General features: G+C 50.6%; 1 protein-coding gene across 1 annotated transcript in view; it reads right to left on the minus strand.

The window, feature by feature from the left end:
• LOC149863278 (putative cation-transporting ATPase 13A5) overlaps positions 1 to 16,214 on the minus strand; it is a 57,414-nt gene that overhangs the window by 4,564 nt on the left and 36,636 nt on the right. The window contains exons 14-25 of the mRNA XM_090054148.1: positions 15,165 to 15,315; positions 13,207 to 13,281; positions 11,283 to 11,439; positions 9,387 to 9,504; positions 8,507 to 8,631; positions 8,112 to 8,275; positions 7,301 to 7,423; positions 5,789 to 5,868; positions 4,606 to 4,648; positions 3,698 to 3,807; positions 2,938 to 3,034; positions 1,299 to 1,371 (exon numbers count right to left, since the gene is read on the minus strand). Coding sequence (XP_089910274.1) covers positions 1,299 to 1,371; positions 2,938 to 3,034; positions 3,698 to 3,807; positions 4,606 to 4,648; positions 5,789 to 5,868; positions 7,301 to 7,423; positions 8,112 to 8,275; positions 8,507 to 8,631; positions 9,387 to 9,504; positions 11,283 to 11,439; positions 13,207 to 13,281; positions 15,165 to 15,315 — 1,316 coding nt within the window. The remainder of the gene's footprint in view (positions 1 to 1,298; positions 1,372 to 2,937; positions 3,035 to 3,697; positions 3,808 to 4,605; positions 4,649 to 5,788; positions 5,869 to 7,300; positions 7,424 to 8,111; positions 8,276 to 8,506; positions 8,632 to 9,386; positions 9,505 to 11,282; positions 11,440 to 13,206; positions 13,282 to 15,164; positions 15,316 to 16,214) is intronic.

A 16,214-nucleotide genomic window follows, 5' to 3' on the forward strand; every position in this document is an offset into this window, starting at 1 on the left:
CCTCCACATGTGAAGGCTGCGGGGTTTGTCACTAATAAACAGCCAAGGAAGAGGGCAACGCGCCACATACCAAGGACATGCATTCAGCTAGTACAGTATTAGTTCCTGTGGCACATGCGGGATGATGTGGCTAGTGGCCCCTGCCTTTGGCTTCCAGCCTGAGTGACCACTGCCAGCACGGTTGAGTCTGGCTGGCCTTCAGTACATGTCTAGGGGAGGGTCTGAACTCGTGCCCCTGGACTGACACGCAGACTGCCTTTTCTGCACGTCAAAGGGGAACTCGCACGAAGGACCCAAAGGAACAGACATCCGCCTTCAGCTTCCCCTGTGCAAAATGAAGTTTATTTTCTACCTCAGAGACTTTTACCATCTTTAGTTTTCCTTCAGCCTAAAGAAGGGTGGTTGCGCCTGAAAGCTTGCAAAGAAAGATCATTCTTCTGGCGATTTCTTAGTTGGCCCCATAAAAGGTATCATCTCTGAACCAAGCGTTCTTGAGGTTTGCATTTCTCCTGGATTGACGGTGACACTAAGCAGGAGGCAAAATGTGGCCTTCACCTCCCACCCTGGCTGCTTTTCTAGCCCCTCCTCACATGCCCTGCATTGCAGCTGAATAGCAAACCAGGTCACACTGCCTGCCCTTGCTTGATCCCGCTGCCCCAGCCCCCCGTTTCGTGCTATAGCGATTCACTTGTGGCTATCGCAGGAGCCCCTTGAACTCTAGAAGTCAAAATCCTCTCCAGAGTCTGATCGATCCCACGAAGCCGCAGGAAGCGTCAGGCATCGATGCTGAGAGCAGCGCTCTGCCAGGAGCTGCCAGGTCCGTATCGCTGTATTCTGCGAGCAGCAGCGAGCATGAGCCACTACTCATTTTGTAGGAGCCTGCAGCTGAGGCCATGTCCTAGGGGTGCTGTAGGCTCACCCAGTAAGAGCTTAGGCAGAAAGGGACAGGCTAAGTGATTTAGCCATGGTTACACAGAGAGTCAGTACCAGAGCTAGGAACAAAGCCCACTTTTTCTGAGTCCTTGCAGAGTCTCAGCCCCCCGACCAGCCTCTCTTCCACTTGAAGCAGCATATATAGCTAAGTGCAGGGCAATGTCACCGAAATTGCAATTGCAAATGCAGAAGATCCCGGGCCAAATCCTATGCTCATTTTCACCCCTCGACCCCACCCCTGGCAATGGCTCTGGCATCACTGCCAGCAGAAGATGCCTTTCTGTTTAGACGGATGAACAAAAACAACGTGGGCTATTTGCAGACAACACATCTTATAAACAGGTAGGCTTTGCCAAGCCGCTTACTTGTTAAGCAAACCAGAAGCGTGATGACAACATCTTCGATGAGGTACTGGTAATTCCCAAAGATTTGTAGTTGCTGAAGGAAACCAAGAGAAAGCTCATGTTACAGAAGGTTAATTAGGATTTTTCCATCATGGCATACGTGCTTGGCACCAATCTATGCTGCTCCATCTGAGCCTAATTTGCACAAAATGAACTTTTCCAACCCCAAACCATTTTCATTGCCTTCTGTTGCTGGACTCTCTCCAACTCATCCACATCCTTTCTGTAGTGGAGGGCCCAAAACTAGACACAGTAATACATATACAGAGAGAGATACCTATATCTATAAAATAAGTATATATTATGACATATAATGTAATTTGTTCTTCTGTCCATACCTTATGATTTTTGGAGATTTCTGTAAAATGTTCTGTTAATTGACAAAGGACAGAGCTATATACACGTATACATATATATATAAAAGTGTGTGTACATATACATATATATAAGAGTAAGTCTGTGTATTTTATATTTTTTTATATATATATATACACACACACACATACACATATACATACACACACACACTTGGGTTAGTTTACACACACTTGGGTTAGTCTTATAGTCTTTAAGCCCATACTCACTTAAGAAATCCCATAGCTACAGCAAGCGTAGCAGAGAGAGTTCCCACATGCAGCCACAGAGGAACTGCACGTGGTTGCTGCTGCGTCTGCAGTTTATTGTTGGAATCAGCTTTGCAGCTGCAGGTATAAAGACTATAAGACTAACCAAAGTGTGTGTGTGTGAGTGCACGCGTGTGCACGCACATATATATACACATAGCTACACACATATATATGTACATACACACACATACTCTTATATACATGTATAAGTGTATATAGCTTTGTCCTTTGTCAGTTAACAGAACATTTTACAGAAATCTCCAAAAACTCATAGGGTATGGACAGAAGAACAAATTATATAATAGTATATACATATATAATATAGTTTAAGACTTAAGTTATGGTGTTAATTAGGGCTCCAGTCCTGCAAATGTTGCCATGTGCAGGAAACCGGGCTGAACCCGGTGGCTCTCCATGCGCTATAAGAATTAAGCCCATGCTCAAGTCCGTGGGTGTTAGGGATAATTCACGGCTAGGAGAGGCAATCAGATTTCTTCCCTAATAACAAAAGACTCTTAATATAGCAGTAATCCCCAAGAGAAGCCCGTCCTCTTAGGGCATCTTCCTTGCTGTATCCTTTCACCCATTAACTCTCTTCCACCTTCCTTTAGGGTTTTTCCCAGCATTTCTTCTTGAGCACCTTAACTGTGGGCCTTTAACGAGGCAGCTGCACCCCTGGTGTGGCCACTTTGCAACCAGCCCTGCTTGCTCTTTCCCCTCTCCCAGCTGATGTGTGGTCTTGGCTCCCCTTGGGATTTCCCTTTAAAAGGACCTGGTGCAGGCTCAGAGGACTCACTTATTGCCTCACCTGACTGCTGCTTTCTGGTATTGCTTTTGTTAGTGCCTTTGAAGCAATGTAGAAACCCCCTTCCCTGCACTGCAATATTGCATTAGGGAAGATGCAAACCTGAGCACAGCAATAGTATATTAGGGAAGAAGAAAACCTGCATGAGAGGCTGGTCTGAAATGCTTACCCAAAAAAGCAGCAAAGTGCCAATAAACTGAATCAGACCATAGAGCGTCAGGTATTTAAACACTGCAAAGGAAGCCACCAAAGCAGCACGGCCTTCCCTGCCCAGGAAAAAAAAAAAAAAAAGGTGTTAGGACCACTGCACAAGCATTTTTACTGAGATAGCGGCTTGGTTTGTTCAGGAGATAAATGACCGGGGGGACCCACAGACAAGGGCACCGCAGGGAGGGTTAGCAGACAGGTGTCTGTGACTGCTGCAGGACTGCTCCATCTCTCATTCATCTGTGGAGGAGCCAGGGTCCCAGGTAACCAGGCATTTCTATCTGTGTATACTCAGGTGATGCAGTATCCCCCCGCCCCGTCCCTGGCTGCCGCGCGTGGAAAACGGCATGTTACAGAAACAGCACAAGGAAGGAAATCAGGTCTATGGTGAGTACGCTGCTTTGATCTTTTCCTCAGTTTTGTTTCTGGCCACAGCTGAAAAACAAGGTATAATGTGCAGTTTTCTGTTAAAGGGCAAATTGGCTTTTATTCCACAGTGAATCCACTAGTGAAAAGCCCTGCTTCTGGGTGGTTGTTGAAACGTCTGGTGACTTGTCAGGCCCTGTGTTGTGTTGCTGCTTTAGCATCGGGGGGCTGTCCCTACAGCCCATTGTGACGCTCCCGGTGCAGGAGCACTCGCTGCACAGACATCACCCTGCACGTGACGGGCTGGAAGCTTCACAGTGTGCGAGCAACAAAGCAGAGCGGGGGCCTTCACGTACCGGATCAGTTCTGGCACGCACTCGATGTTGGGGATCTGGGAGGTGAAAGGCGAAGCCACTGATGCCTCTTGCTCTGACAGCGAGATCCCAGCATGGGCTGCTTTCAAAGCCTGAAACACAAGCAGGAGAGAAGGACGAGGTCCTGGCGCACACTCGTGCAGGGCAAGGGGGGCTGCTCCTCGCTGTGTGCGCTGTGCGTGGGGTGCTTGCTACACTTGTGTTTCGCACGTTTGGAGCAACTGGTTTTCCTCTGCCCCAAAGCCGGCTTGTTCTCTCCATCAGGAAGCGTTTCCTACTACTCAGTTTAAGTTTCCTTCCTTCACTTCATCCCGTGACCCTACTTGTGAACTGCCAACATGCCCGTGCCACAGCCACAGGATGTCACGTTCCTCCTTAGTAATCCTCGAGCCAAGGTCTTTGTATCTAATTTCCCTTGGCAATTCAATACCAAGAGTCCCCTGCTGCTTCTTCCTTTACTGCTGTCTTCTAAACTCCCTTTAACACAGCACCTTGGTTTTCCTTGGAGCACGGAAGTGACTTCTTACCAAGCTTTGTCAAACATGCTAATTTTTTTTTTTTTCTTTTTGTAATTAATGGCCAGGGCACTGACTGCATTGTGCAGCCTGGCAAATTTAATTAATGCAATTTCAAAGGCAGCACAAACTTGGGGGGGCGGGGAATAGGAGCACTCCAGTGTGGTATTTCTGGGCATGGTTTATTCCCATTTGCACAGTTATGAGGCACCCCTGGAAATTGCTCTGAAAGGATGCACTGACTGAATGTGCTTTCACGTGCTTTGGGGCAACAGAGCTGCAATGTCTGAGCTCCTCCTTTCATGAGTCTTAGCAGAACAGATCAATGCAGCAGGAGATGGCAGGAGGCTGGGCGTGAGTTTGGTTTCTACGTACCCCACAGTCGTTGGCTCCATCTCCACACATGCCCACGTAGTAACTGAGGGGAGAAGGAGAAAACAAGAGAATACTTGTACTCTGGATGTTAACTGTTCACCAAAGTATACGTGTTAATTCCTCGATGCAATGTGTTTAAATGAGAAGCAAAAAACAACTGTACTTACTAAAATCCTGGGGGGTTATTGTGTTTGTTGTATAAACTGTGAGCGTTTCAACGTGCACCTAACTGGAAAAGGGATTTGCTTGGAATAAAATATCGGCAGCTTGTCTAACGTGCTCGAGCCATGGTAATACATGGTGTGTGCATGTGGGTATGCGTGTCTAACAATTCAGGCAAGGGTCTTTGAGTAGATGTGATATCTGTTATTAGACCAATGGAGCATACATAACCCTGCTGTAACAATTCAGTAATTTCAGGGGGATTTTTATCAGCGTGGTTTCTGCTCTAGACGAGGCAGGTCCCACACCACAGGGCTAGTAGCCGGGTCTCGCAGACGGGCTCAGGAATATAGAAATAACCGGCTGGAAAGTCCTGTTTTCTGTCTCTGCGGCCAATTGCTAAGCGGGGGGGCTGGCGCCTGAAGTCGGCCGAGCGGGTACTCCTTTCAGACGTGGCCAGGTATCCGGGGAGAAAAAGTCACTTCAGTGTTTTTAGAGGATGTTGCTCTTGCTTCTGCATTGCAGACCACATTTCTCCCCCATGCAATGCCTGTTCATTTCTGGGGGGCATTGCCGGTGGGGGGGACTGGATGAATATGCTGCAGACCAGAAGCCACACGTGTGAGATTCGGATCTGGTCTCCACTCAGCAAAGTGGGGCAGCTGTAGATTTTCTGTTACAGCTGAGGCTGCAACCCAGCCCTGGTTATTCTGATCTCTTCCCACCCCTGTTTTGGCCTGCCTTTTTTTTGTTTTTTTTTTTCCCTATTGTGATGCTTAGTATTAAAATGAGTTTAAAGTAGTCGCTTTTCATGGGTAATGGCTAGCTAAATGCAAACCTGGGGAGGGAGGGAGGGAACATGGAGAGTATCAATAGGATTTAAGTTTGGAGAAATGGAAGGTGGAAATTGGACTTTTTGTAATCAGATTGAAGCGGTCCTTCGCTCCTGGCTGTCGCAGTATCCTCTCTAGCCATGTTTTAAAGAGAACGTGTCCCTGTTTTAATCCAACAGGGAACCTACTTCAGGTTTTGAAACTCTTCCACGAGGCTGGACTTCTGGCTGGGGGACATCCGGGCAAAAACTGTTCCGTTCACTAGGATCTGCGGAGAGAAGGACATTGCAAGGCTAGCTTGACAGACATTTCATTTTGCAAGAGGCCCATGGGGGAGCAGGCTGTTGTTCAAAAACCACCGTTAAGCTGTTCCCATCAGTCTCCAGACAAGACGAGGACCCACCCGGCCCAGCTTTGGGCAGCTGTTGGGCCCTGGGGTGCTGGCAGTGTGAGCACGGCACCTCTCGCACACGCACGGCAGAGCCAGAGCTGGGATCGGGAGACCCGCAAACTTGGAAGAGGGAGAAATCGCAGCGAGAACGGCATGGCTCTGATCCTGAGCCCAGCGCGGTCAAGGGGGTCCCCACCAACATTTGCAGGAAATGCTGGAGGAGTCCCTGGGGGGCTGCAGTGTGGACCCAGCTCTGTTTTTATCACACACTTTCCCTCTAAATGTGGCTTGTCTTTTCAATGCTTCCCTTTTTTAGCAATCTGCACACAGCGCTAGGGCTGGCGCAGTGATCCTTGTTCCCATCAGAGCCTTAGAAATGCTGATGTCTGCCCTTGTGTTCCTGAATAAGCGCGGCGTATTCAGTATTGCGGTTCCCGTTAACGCTTTATGAGACCGCATGCTCCGGTCCGGCTGTTTTCATCCATTGTTCGGGGCATAGAGCAGGAGGGATCTGGAGAGATCAACTTAACCATCCTCCTGCAGGGTCAGGTGCCCCAAAATATACCTGATTCCTGGTGTCTGTCTGCCCCGTCCTTGAACACCCCAGCACAGGAGCAGTCTGTCCAAGTGCTGGACTCCCCTTGCCTAATATCTCGTCTCAGTCATCTTTGTTGTGAGCCGAACCAGCTTTTGTTCGAGTTGTTCTCTTAAATCCACTGAGTGATGGACAACTGATGGCTCTCTTCATCATCTGTGCCCATTAAATGGTGAGATGGTAACTGTGTTTTTCAGCCACACAATGTACGGGGGCAGAGTCTCACGCTGGTATAAACCAGCCAGGGTTCATGCTCATTAATCTCAGCTGAAATGTTGAAATCTCAGCAGTGTCCCAATGATTTTTAGATCCAGTTCTCAGCTGATATAAGAGCCCTTCAACCAGCACCAGGCTTGTGATGGGAGTTTAAACAGGTTGGGGATGAGGGTCGGATTTGTTATAGCATGAATGCAGCCAAGGCTGGGCGTGATCACAAGCCGCGGGTAGCGGGCGTGATCACAAGCCGCGGGTAGCGGGCGTGATCACAAGCCGCGGGTAGCGGGCGTGATCACAAGCCGCGGGTAGCGGGCGTGATCACAAGCCGCGGGTAGCGGGCGTGATCACAAGCCGCGGGTAGCGGGCGTGATCACAAGCCGCGGGTAGCGGGCGTGATCACAAGCCGCGGGTAGCGGGCGTGCAGGAGCTTTCACCGCCAGGAGGTTTGGCTGCAAAAGAGAGGGGAAAGGAGAGCCCTATGCTTCCTCCCAAACTTACTTTTGGCAGCAAGCTGCTGAAATGTTTCGCGATAACTTGATACGACTTTCCATTCATGGCAAAATGGTGACTGTGGATATCCCTGTCAGGAGGAGTCCTTGTCTCAATAGCAACGCGCACTTCCTAGAAATCAGACAAGAGTTGGTTATTGCCATGCTCGGATCATAATGTTAGAAAGCAGGTGGAGGTCATGAAAGCGGGGGCCCAGCGTAAGTGCTTGAACTGGGTTGCATTACGGTCTTGGTGGTGATGGAGCTGGAGACCTGGGTTTGATGCTTCACCTTGCCGTAGTCACTCAATGTCTTCGTATCTCAATTTTCCATCAGCATAATGAGACTATTCACCTCACCCACCCTCCGCTGGTAAGCTTGCGTGGCCTGTCTGCCCACACTTGACCGGTCAGGTGCTGTCCTATGTCGGTTTACACGTAAACCAACACGGCTACACGTTATGGGTCCAGTGCCATGCTCAAGTTTGCACCAGGGCAAAGCATGCATTTGTGAATGTGTTTTAACTTGGGGACCTACAGCAGGGATGGGGCATGCTATTGACCTGCAGGGCAGTGTTGTTTATTATGGCATTATATGCGTTTTTCTGGACGGCACTTGGTTCCCCCCCGTACAGCATTGCACTCTGGCCTCCTGGCTCGCTCTGTGAAAGACAGAAATGAAACTCTGCATCCTGCCCCACTCCCATCACGGCAGCTTCAAGCTGCTGCCTATAAGGCCGGACACAAGGAAGCCTCTCATCTCACATTGCAGGGTTTGATGCTCTATTAAAGCTCATCGTGGCCACCTCCAGCTGGCCTTACATTGGTTTCAGCCGCAGCTTGCTTGCTCCCTTCCATTAGCTGCCAGGTAATGGATGCTGGGGTGGAGCCGTCTGGTTCCTTGGCATCTATGAGAATCACTTGGCTGGACTTGGGGATCATTTCCGAGTTTTTGGCCACAGTCACAGCTGTTTGCAGGTTGTCACCTGGAGGAGAAAAAACCAAGTGAGGCTGACTGTGCTAACGCACTTATTGTAATTTAACAGGGGTCGTCCCGTCATGTGCCAAGCTCCTCCTGCTCTTGTCTCCCCCCCGTCTAGTTTGGTGTCAGGAGGGCTGAATCCTCGCTTCCACACCAGTTTTATTCTCTTGCAGCTCGGGTTAATTCAGTGGCATGATGCCAGCCTGGGGTGGGACAGGAGGACCCGTTCAGGTACCTGTGACCATCACGCTCCTGATGCGAGCAGCGTTGAGCTCCTCCAGCACAGGCTTGGTCTCCCTCTTCAGCCGATTCTCCATGATCAAAAGGCCGAGGAACGCCAGGCCGGACTCCACGTCCTCCCTGAGCAGGAAGAGGAGACCACATGGGGATTGTAAGCAAGGCTCGTGCTTAAAACTGGCGCTTGGCAGTTGTTCTCTTAAATCCTGCAAAGGTGCTTAAATCCTGCAAAGGTGCTTTTCTCTCCTGTGACACTTTGGCGACAGGAATTCAAAGCAAAGCTCGTCCCACAAGCTTTGGCATTGCTGCAGCTCTGGACCGTGGCTGCTCCACCCCGTCGCTGCCTTGGGGAAGGAGCAAGAGGCGAGGCCAGGGCTGTGTCCCACCAACGCCGCATGGGTGGCCCCGAGCACGTGCAGGTCTATTGGCAGGGCATCTCAGCGTCTTGGATTCGCATTTCTTAGAGGAGCTCTAGCTTTTAGGCTTGGCCCAGTGGTCCTCGTTCCCACCAGAGCCTTAGAAACACTAATGTTGCCCTTGTATTCCCAAATAAGCGCGGTGGGTTCTGTCAATGCTTTGTGATGCAGGAGGATATACGCAATGAAATGCTTTGGTCCGGCTGTTTTCATCTACTGCTCACATGGGGCGCAGAGCAGGAGGGATCTTGAGAGATCGGGCAGGCAGCGCGCGGGGTGTTTTGTCAGGGGAACGTGACACAAAGCACCAAGATCTTTCCCTGCGCTTTTTGGAAGGTGCGGCATAGAAACTGCAGACGGACGGACGGATGGATATCGGATATTCCCTTATCGGTGCCCTTTGCTGGGTCAGGCATCTGTTGGCTTTGCAAGGCTACTTGCAGCGCTGCCGGCAAATCTTACCTCTCTAAGCTGTCCACGGCCACATCCTTTCCCACGTCTAGCGCTTTATGTGCCAGAGCAATGACTCTGAAGCCTTGCGTCGTGTAAACCTTAAGCTCCTTCACAAAATCAGCTGGGACTGTTTAGAAGAGAAAAGAGCAGGTGAATCAGTCTCATGGATGTTTACTCCAAGGGTGCCTAGTCTTTGATGGGCTCCTGTCCTACAGCTTATTGATGGCCTGTTGCATCCTGCAGGACCAAGCCCCACAGCCAGGATGAGCTGCCTTGAACCCCTGAGAACTCATCTGCATGCATGTTCAGTGCTGTGCAATGCATGTAAGGAGTGGGGAAGGGAGGTGGTGTAGTGGTGAGACCAGCCCTTGGCGGTCCGGACTTGAGACCCTTGGTCTGTGTGTTGCCACTAAATGCTGCATGGCTTTGGGCAAGTCTCCTGATATTATTATCTGTATGTCTCAGGGGCAAATCCTCTGATGGCAAGAAGCTGGCTCCAGGGAAGTTCTGGGGTCGGCCGGGGACATCTCGCTCCTTCTCCCCTCAGCTGTGTTTAGCATCAGTTGGGAATAGCTAAGCATCAAGGCCTTAAATCTTTGCTTGCCTGATAATCCCAGGGGGATCTGAAAGACAAACACATCTTTGGGGCTGTATGTATTTAACCTGAGATAACTGCAGCATTTCATCATTGCACCTGCTTGGTATGGTACCAAATCCCTTATGATGCTGTGATCAGTGCAGAACCAAAAAAGGCAGGGTTGGCCATGGAGTGGAAATGTTGAGAAACCAGAACGTGACTGATCCCAAAGTGTTTGTCTGATGTGAATTGTTTGAGCTGCAAAGCGCCTTTAAAGAGGCTACTGCAGTTGGATCAGTGCAATTTAATACTCAGGTTTGCTATTGATCCCTAAAATCTCACGGGGAGGCTCAGCAAAGCTCGTTTCACGTGGCTTCAGGTCAGGTCCCTCTGAAACCACCGAGCCAGGCCCCGTGCATTGGCACCGAGACCCCTCTCGCTGTTAAGCAGCCTTCTGTGAAAGTAATGAGAGTGCCACATTTGTAACCTACCCAAGATCCTACCAAATTAGGGTTTTTACAAGAAAAAGGAATTCTGGTTGGCTACCAGGAGCAAGGACCGAGGCCCTGGTATCACACTGCAACATGAAAATGAAAAGGCGCTGCTTTCCTGCAGCCGTTGCCTGTAATAACACTCATTTGCATTTACCTAGTGCCTTCCCCATCGTGGGAACATGGTGATTCACCGAGGTAAGGCAATACGACGCTGCTGACCCCCCAGGCTGGTGGGCGAGCAAACAGGGAAGTGAAGGGCCCGTGTGCCGAGATCTGGATGCCCTTGCGTGTGCCCTACCCCTGACGGCAGAGCTAAATCGGGTACTTGAAAATGCCATCGCTCAGTTTGGAGCCAGATGCTCAGCTGGGAAAATCAGCCTAGCTCTGTAAAGCAGCAAAGCTCTGGTTCACGCTGGTCATGTATCGGACCATGTGCATCAGCCTCACCCCTGGGTCCGTGATTCCTGGTGTGCAAATAGCAGTGGTAGCTGTTCAGAGAAAGCAGGCATGCAATGGCATGGATGCATTTTGCAAAAAAGAAAGCAAGGGTCTCAGTGTGGATCAGCAAAGCCAGAAATAGAAGCCAAGTGTCCTGGCTAATCACACCGCAGGGAAATCCCTGCATTGCTGTAGCAACTGGCAGACAACGGCTTGGCTTTCTGTCACGAAATGGCTGCTCCAGGACGGTGCTGGGCACACGCTGTCACTGCAGCGTAGGGGATTTAGCACCTCCAGGGTCCCAGCTCCTGAAGGGAGTTTGCATTTTGCCTGCACGGAGGCAAAAGATCCCAGGTTGCCCCTTCTGATCCTGGGCGTACAGAAATGTTTTCCTACCGGTCTCTGGCCTGCAAAAGCTGGCCACCATTTCTGGTGCTCCCTTCATATACAGATCATACTGGTTCTTCCCGACCTCCTGGGTAATGACAGACATTCTCTGCAGCGCGGAGGAAAATGGGAACTGGTGGAGAATCACGATCCCTTCCACGGGAGCCTGAGAACGTGTCAGGAAAGTGGGATATTAGATCCTTAATCTGCCAAATCATCATCATCATTCATTCAATCTTAACTGGGCCAGCCTGGGATCATTTCCTAAGGTGAGCACACCCTGGAGTCGGTGCTTATTGCACGAGGGCATTCACTTGCCCCTTGTCGCCCACGACACCCCAGAAAATGCACTTCTGTGTCATCACATCTATTTCTACACACGTTCCCCTGGAGAACGCAGGCCAGCCGCCTCCAGAACATCCTCTAGTGATTCGTTTTTAAATGTCTCCAGAAGATGCATCTTCCAGACACCGTTCTTAAGGAACCACTCCAGGGCCTACAGACCTCAAGGCTTTCCTTATCTTCAGCCTATTTTCTCCCTGTTTTAACTTCTTTGGGTGCATCCAGACGAGTGTGCACATGCAGTATGTGGCACTGTAGGCCTGCGCACCACACAGGCTGCACATGCAGGTGTTCCCTGTGCTGCTAATTTGCAGCCTGAGGGTTTTTTTTGACACTGGGGAAATCAAAAAAAGCCACGCTAGAAAAAAGCGGTGCGGTGCACATGGTGATAGTGTGCACCACCCAAAACCAGAGCCTGTCCAGTCAAAGCCATGCTCTGGCTGCCGGCCAGGCTCCCTGCTGCTGGATCCACACCACTCGAGCCCTGGCGGCTGCTGGCCCCAGCCTCCCCTACCCCGTCCAGGGCAACGTGCCAGAGCACACGTGCACAGGCGTTCCCCATGGACAAAGAGCAGCCTTCCTCGGGACAGCTATTTGTTCCTGGGGAAAGAGGCGTGTGCTCGTCTGGATGCACCCGTGGTGTTTGTGTATTCAAAGCCATTTGAGATCTTTGCAACAAAGGAAAATGCCTGTTCCTCAATGTACAGATATGGAAACTGAGGCACAGGGTGGCCGAGGGACATGCTGTTCAAGGCATACCAGAAATTGGGAATTCAACCCACTTTTTCTGACTCCCTCCAGGACCATCTCCTCTTCCTCATCTCTTGGATGGTGCTTTGTCCATCTTCAAGGACCAAATTGTGTCTTCCAACAGAGGAGCTCAGACTGATAACCAGAGCAGCCTGTGCCCATCTAGTTGGGGGAACTTGGGCATAGCAGTTTAATGGTTTAATTGCTTTTTCTGTAATTTTAAAGCTTTCCACTAGGAGGTTTCTGCCCTCACCTTCTATCCTTTCTGTTTTCCTAAGACTCTTCCCAAGAGTGCTGGGGAGGGAGATGTGGGGAAAGTGCGCTGCTTCCAGCTCTGCCAGCAGCTTTTGCTGCGGCGTCTCCTTCCCCAGCACTCCTGCTCTTTCCTCCAAGTCTTTTGTTCTCTCCCGCATCTTTCATTTCTTGCCAGCACGGCTGCTTCTCTTCCTTCCTCCTGAACTCGCTCCCTGGTACATTTAATTTATCTTTCGGGAGGATGGAGCTGATCTAGTTGCTTAACGTGCATGCAGGGACTCTGGGGCAGAAGAGCCTTGGGGCCCCTTCCAGCCCTGGGACTGATCCTGAGTGTCCCCCCTTCCTTCCTCCACATGCTCACAGGCCAGTTGAGGGTGTTGGACTACTAATTCTTCCCAGGGCTGGCTTTCACAGGGCCAGACTCTCCAAGGGCCTCCTGGTAAGGTGCGAACACAGCCCCGCAGACTGGTGCAGAGGCAACAGCCAGCTGTATCGGCCAGTTCTCATCATGATGGGGGTCAATGAATGGAGCACACCAGGAGTGACATGAACATGATCTTTTCTTTGTTAAGGACACGGGACTCACATTGCTAGCGTTTGGTCCTGGTTTAATAACGATGCACGAGTCTGGCCCTTCAGTCTCACTTGGATCTTCCATTTCCTGCAAAGACCAAATAATCGTCTATTAGGACATGGGCAAGAAAGCATCGGCCCACACCTGCAGGCAGAGGTATCACCAGGGAGGGGCAAAAGTCCAGGCTTTACTTCACCCTCCAGTTTCCACCAGTTCTTTTTTTATCTTCTTTGCACTTCTGAATCTGACTTTGTTGCAACACCCACAGCAATCCTTGCCTCTCGCTTTGTTGTGACAAATTTCGCTTTGCTGCCAGCAAGGATGATTTTTGTGGGGGAAAACGCACAAGACCGCAAACCCAGAAGATGGCACCTCATTGGCTTAGTGTGATGCTTGCAAAATCGCAAGTAGAAGTGGGATATTTCGGCTCCCCCAAAGCCGGCCCAGGGGTGCTCAAACATGACAGCTGAGGGTTCACATGTTTGTCACCAGTGTGAAGCAAGTGAAAGACAAGAGCCACTAGAGCGAGGCTGAATGAGGACAGAGCGAACACCCGGCAGATTTGCACATTCAAGCTGAATTCATTCAGACAGTGAAAGGGCTGGTTCTGTCATGTAGTTGCTGGACTATTTAAAGCAAATAAAGTGAATCTCTAGAATGAGAGGGGCTGGGTCCTTCCTGCTAGGAGGTCCCCACCTGCTGCAATCAGGTGAGCCCTTGGTCGCACCCGGTCACATTTTTTCAGCAGCCTGGTATGTCAACACCTGCAGTCCAAAAGTGACACCCACATCTCCCATGTACTGAACAAAAATATGAAATATTGCTATAAAAAGCAGCAGTAGGTGTGCTGTCACCACAACCCAAACTGCACCGAGCGCTCGGCTGAGCAGCTCGCCGGTTGTTCTGAGCTGCCCGCCTGCGCCTGTAAGTCTGCTGGTTTCCCGGGGGGTACAGCTGCTTGTGCCCTCTCTGAATGGGACTTGCACGTGCTCAGCTTCTTGTGCGATGCTGCCTACTCCCTGTTATCCTGAGACTTCTTCATGGCACCCGCAGCCAGGCTGGAGCAGCTGGCGGTGCTGGGGCAGTGGTCTCTGGTGTACAGCAACGGGGATGGGGACGTATTGCTGCTCCTGGAGCTGGGCATGTTTCCGCAGGGGCAGCCCACGAGACTTGAATGCCCGGGTTTTGCACTCCGTGGAGTGCAATGCAGCATGGAGCAGTACCAGTTTTGGTCTTTTTTTTTTTACCCCAACACGGCTTTGTATCTGCAGGTATTTGTAAAGCAAAGATTCAAAGGGGCTGATAGCTGAGATGGGAATTCTTGTCCTGGTGACTCGTAAGACAAATACTGCTTGCTTTAATTTAATGCATTTTTCAAGCTGCTTGAAAAGGCTCTTGCTAATGGCTATTTCTGTGGTGTGCTAGTCTCAGATGATGAAGCAATAATGTTAAACATGGCAATTATTCTGGTTTCTTGCAAGTGATTATTCTGACTATAAAGGGCAGTGAGGACTGGCCAGAGGAGTTAAGAGGGAGAGCAACATGGTTGTTCTTAATCTTAGTTACATTTACATCTCATTGAACAGCAATATGGATGGCGACAGCAGAAATAAAACCTCCCCGGGGGAGTGAGTGCATGTGCAAAGCCAGAGCAAGCAGGCTGAGGAACAGGGGCATGCACAGATCCACCTTGAGCCCTGGGATAGCTACAAGCCTTGTCCCACTGGAGACAAGGGATGGGCCTGCAAAGTGATCCTGTCCTCTGCCCTGTAATGTTCACTACTATGGTCGCAGCCTCGTGTCCTGGCCTGGCACACTGCACACTCAGAGGCTGCTGCAGCAGGCAAGACGGCAAACCAGCGTGTGCTGTGGGCACCAGAGTCCTGCTAGCTATTTGTATTGCTGCCCATGGGAGCTACTTGAAGCCTTGGCAACCCGTGTCCCTGTGCTTAGAAGAAGAGGCACCTTACCCAGTTTGTGCCCTCGAACATTTTCAGGTCGAGTGGATCTCCTTGTATCTTCCCGTCCAGAAGAACCAGGGAATGGCAGCTCGCCATGGCTGCGCAGACCGGTCCCCAGGGCAGAGGAGCGCCGGAGGTGAAGCTATGCACGTTCTGGAAACTAAGCAGAGCCAGAGGGTCAGTGTGCAAGTCCTCCACGTGTGCGTGCCTTTGCACAGACAAGGGCAGGTGCTCAGCTTGTGCAAATGGATGGTGCTCGGCTGCCTCGGATGGAGTCGTGCCCTCGCACAGCAGCTGAGGACCCACGTCCCTGACCGTTGGACACACAGACCCGCTCTGTTCAATGAGCAGCGGTCGTCCTGGATGTAAGGGGCAGGGAGCTCTGCACGCCGGCTGAACGCTGCCTGGTTTCTGAGCACGTAAGCCACCTCCGAGAGCACGGGGAATGGAGGCTGCAGTTAGGGCAGGGCCTTGGGTTCTTGCCTGACCGCTCCTGAGAGTTACTTAAAAACAAAGATGAAAGAGCAGTGGCGAGAGAGGAGGCTTTCTCCAGCCTGCCGTGTCTAATTGGGAACAATTTACTGTAGGGACTTCAAGGAAGTGCAATGAAGTGGCAGGGTGACAGGGCTGACTTCCTAATAAATGTGCGTATGTGCAAGCATACTTTTTCCCTGGAGTTACTGTTTATACCCTAGTTAACAGTGAATAGCCTCTCCTACGACAACACAAGTGTTCAAAGGCAACAATCTGAAGTTCAACAAGACAGCTGCTCTCATACAAAAGGATCCTTGCATTTCCGGATCTGTTGCCACTTCTGTATCAGGCAACCTGGCTCCAGCTTATGGAGCCCTGCTGCAGTGGGTTAATTAAGTAATTAATGCCTGTGAAGCACTGAAAGCTGATCCATCCTATATCGCGTGTTAAAAAGACTGGCCAGAAAGCCTCTCCATCGCAGTGAGGGTACTCGGGTTAGCCCAAGTCTCTGAGAGCGGGGCTGTCTGGACACAAGTAGAGTAATCACGTGTCACACGTTAATGAGATGGGAGCGGGCAGGAGCAC

The sequence above is a fragment of the Crocodylus siamensis genome, chromosome 6, assembly GCF_052110815.1.
Source record: "Crocodylus siamensis isolate JL-2025a chromosome 6, ASM5211081v1, whole genome shotgun sequence".
Lineage (NCBI taxonomy): Eukaryota > Metazoa > Chordata > Crocodylia > Crocodylidae > Crocodylus > Crocodylus siamensis.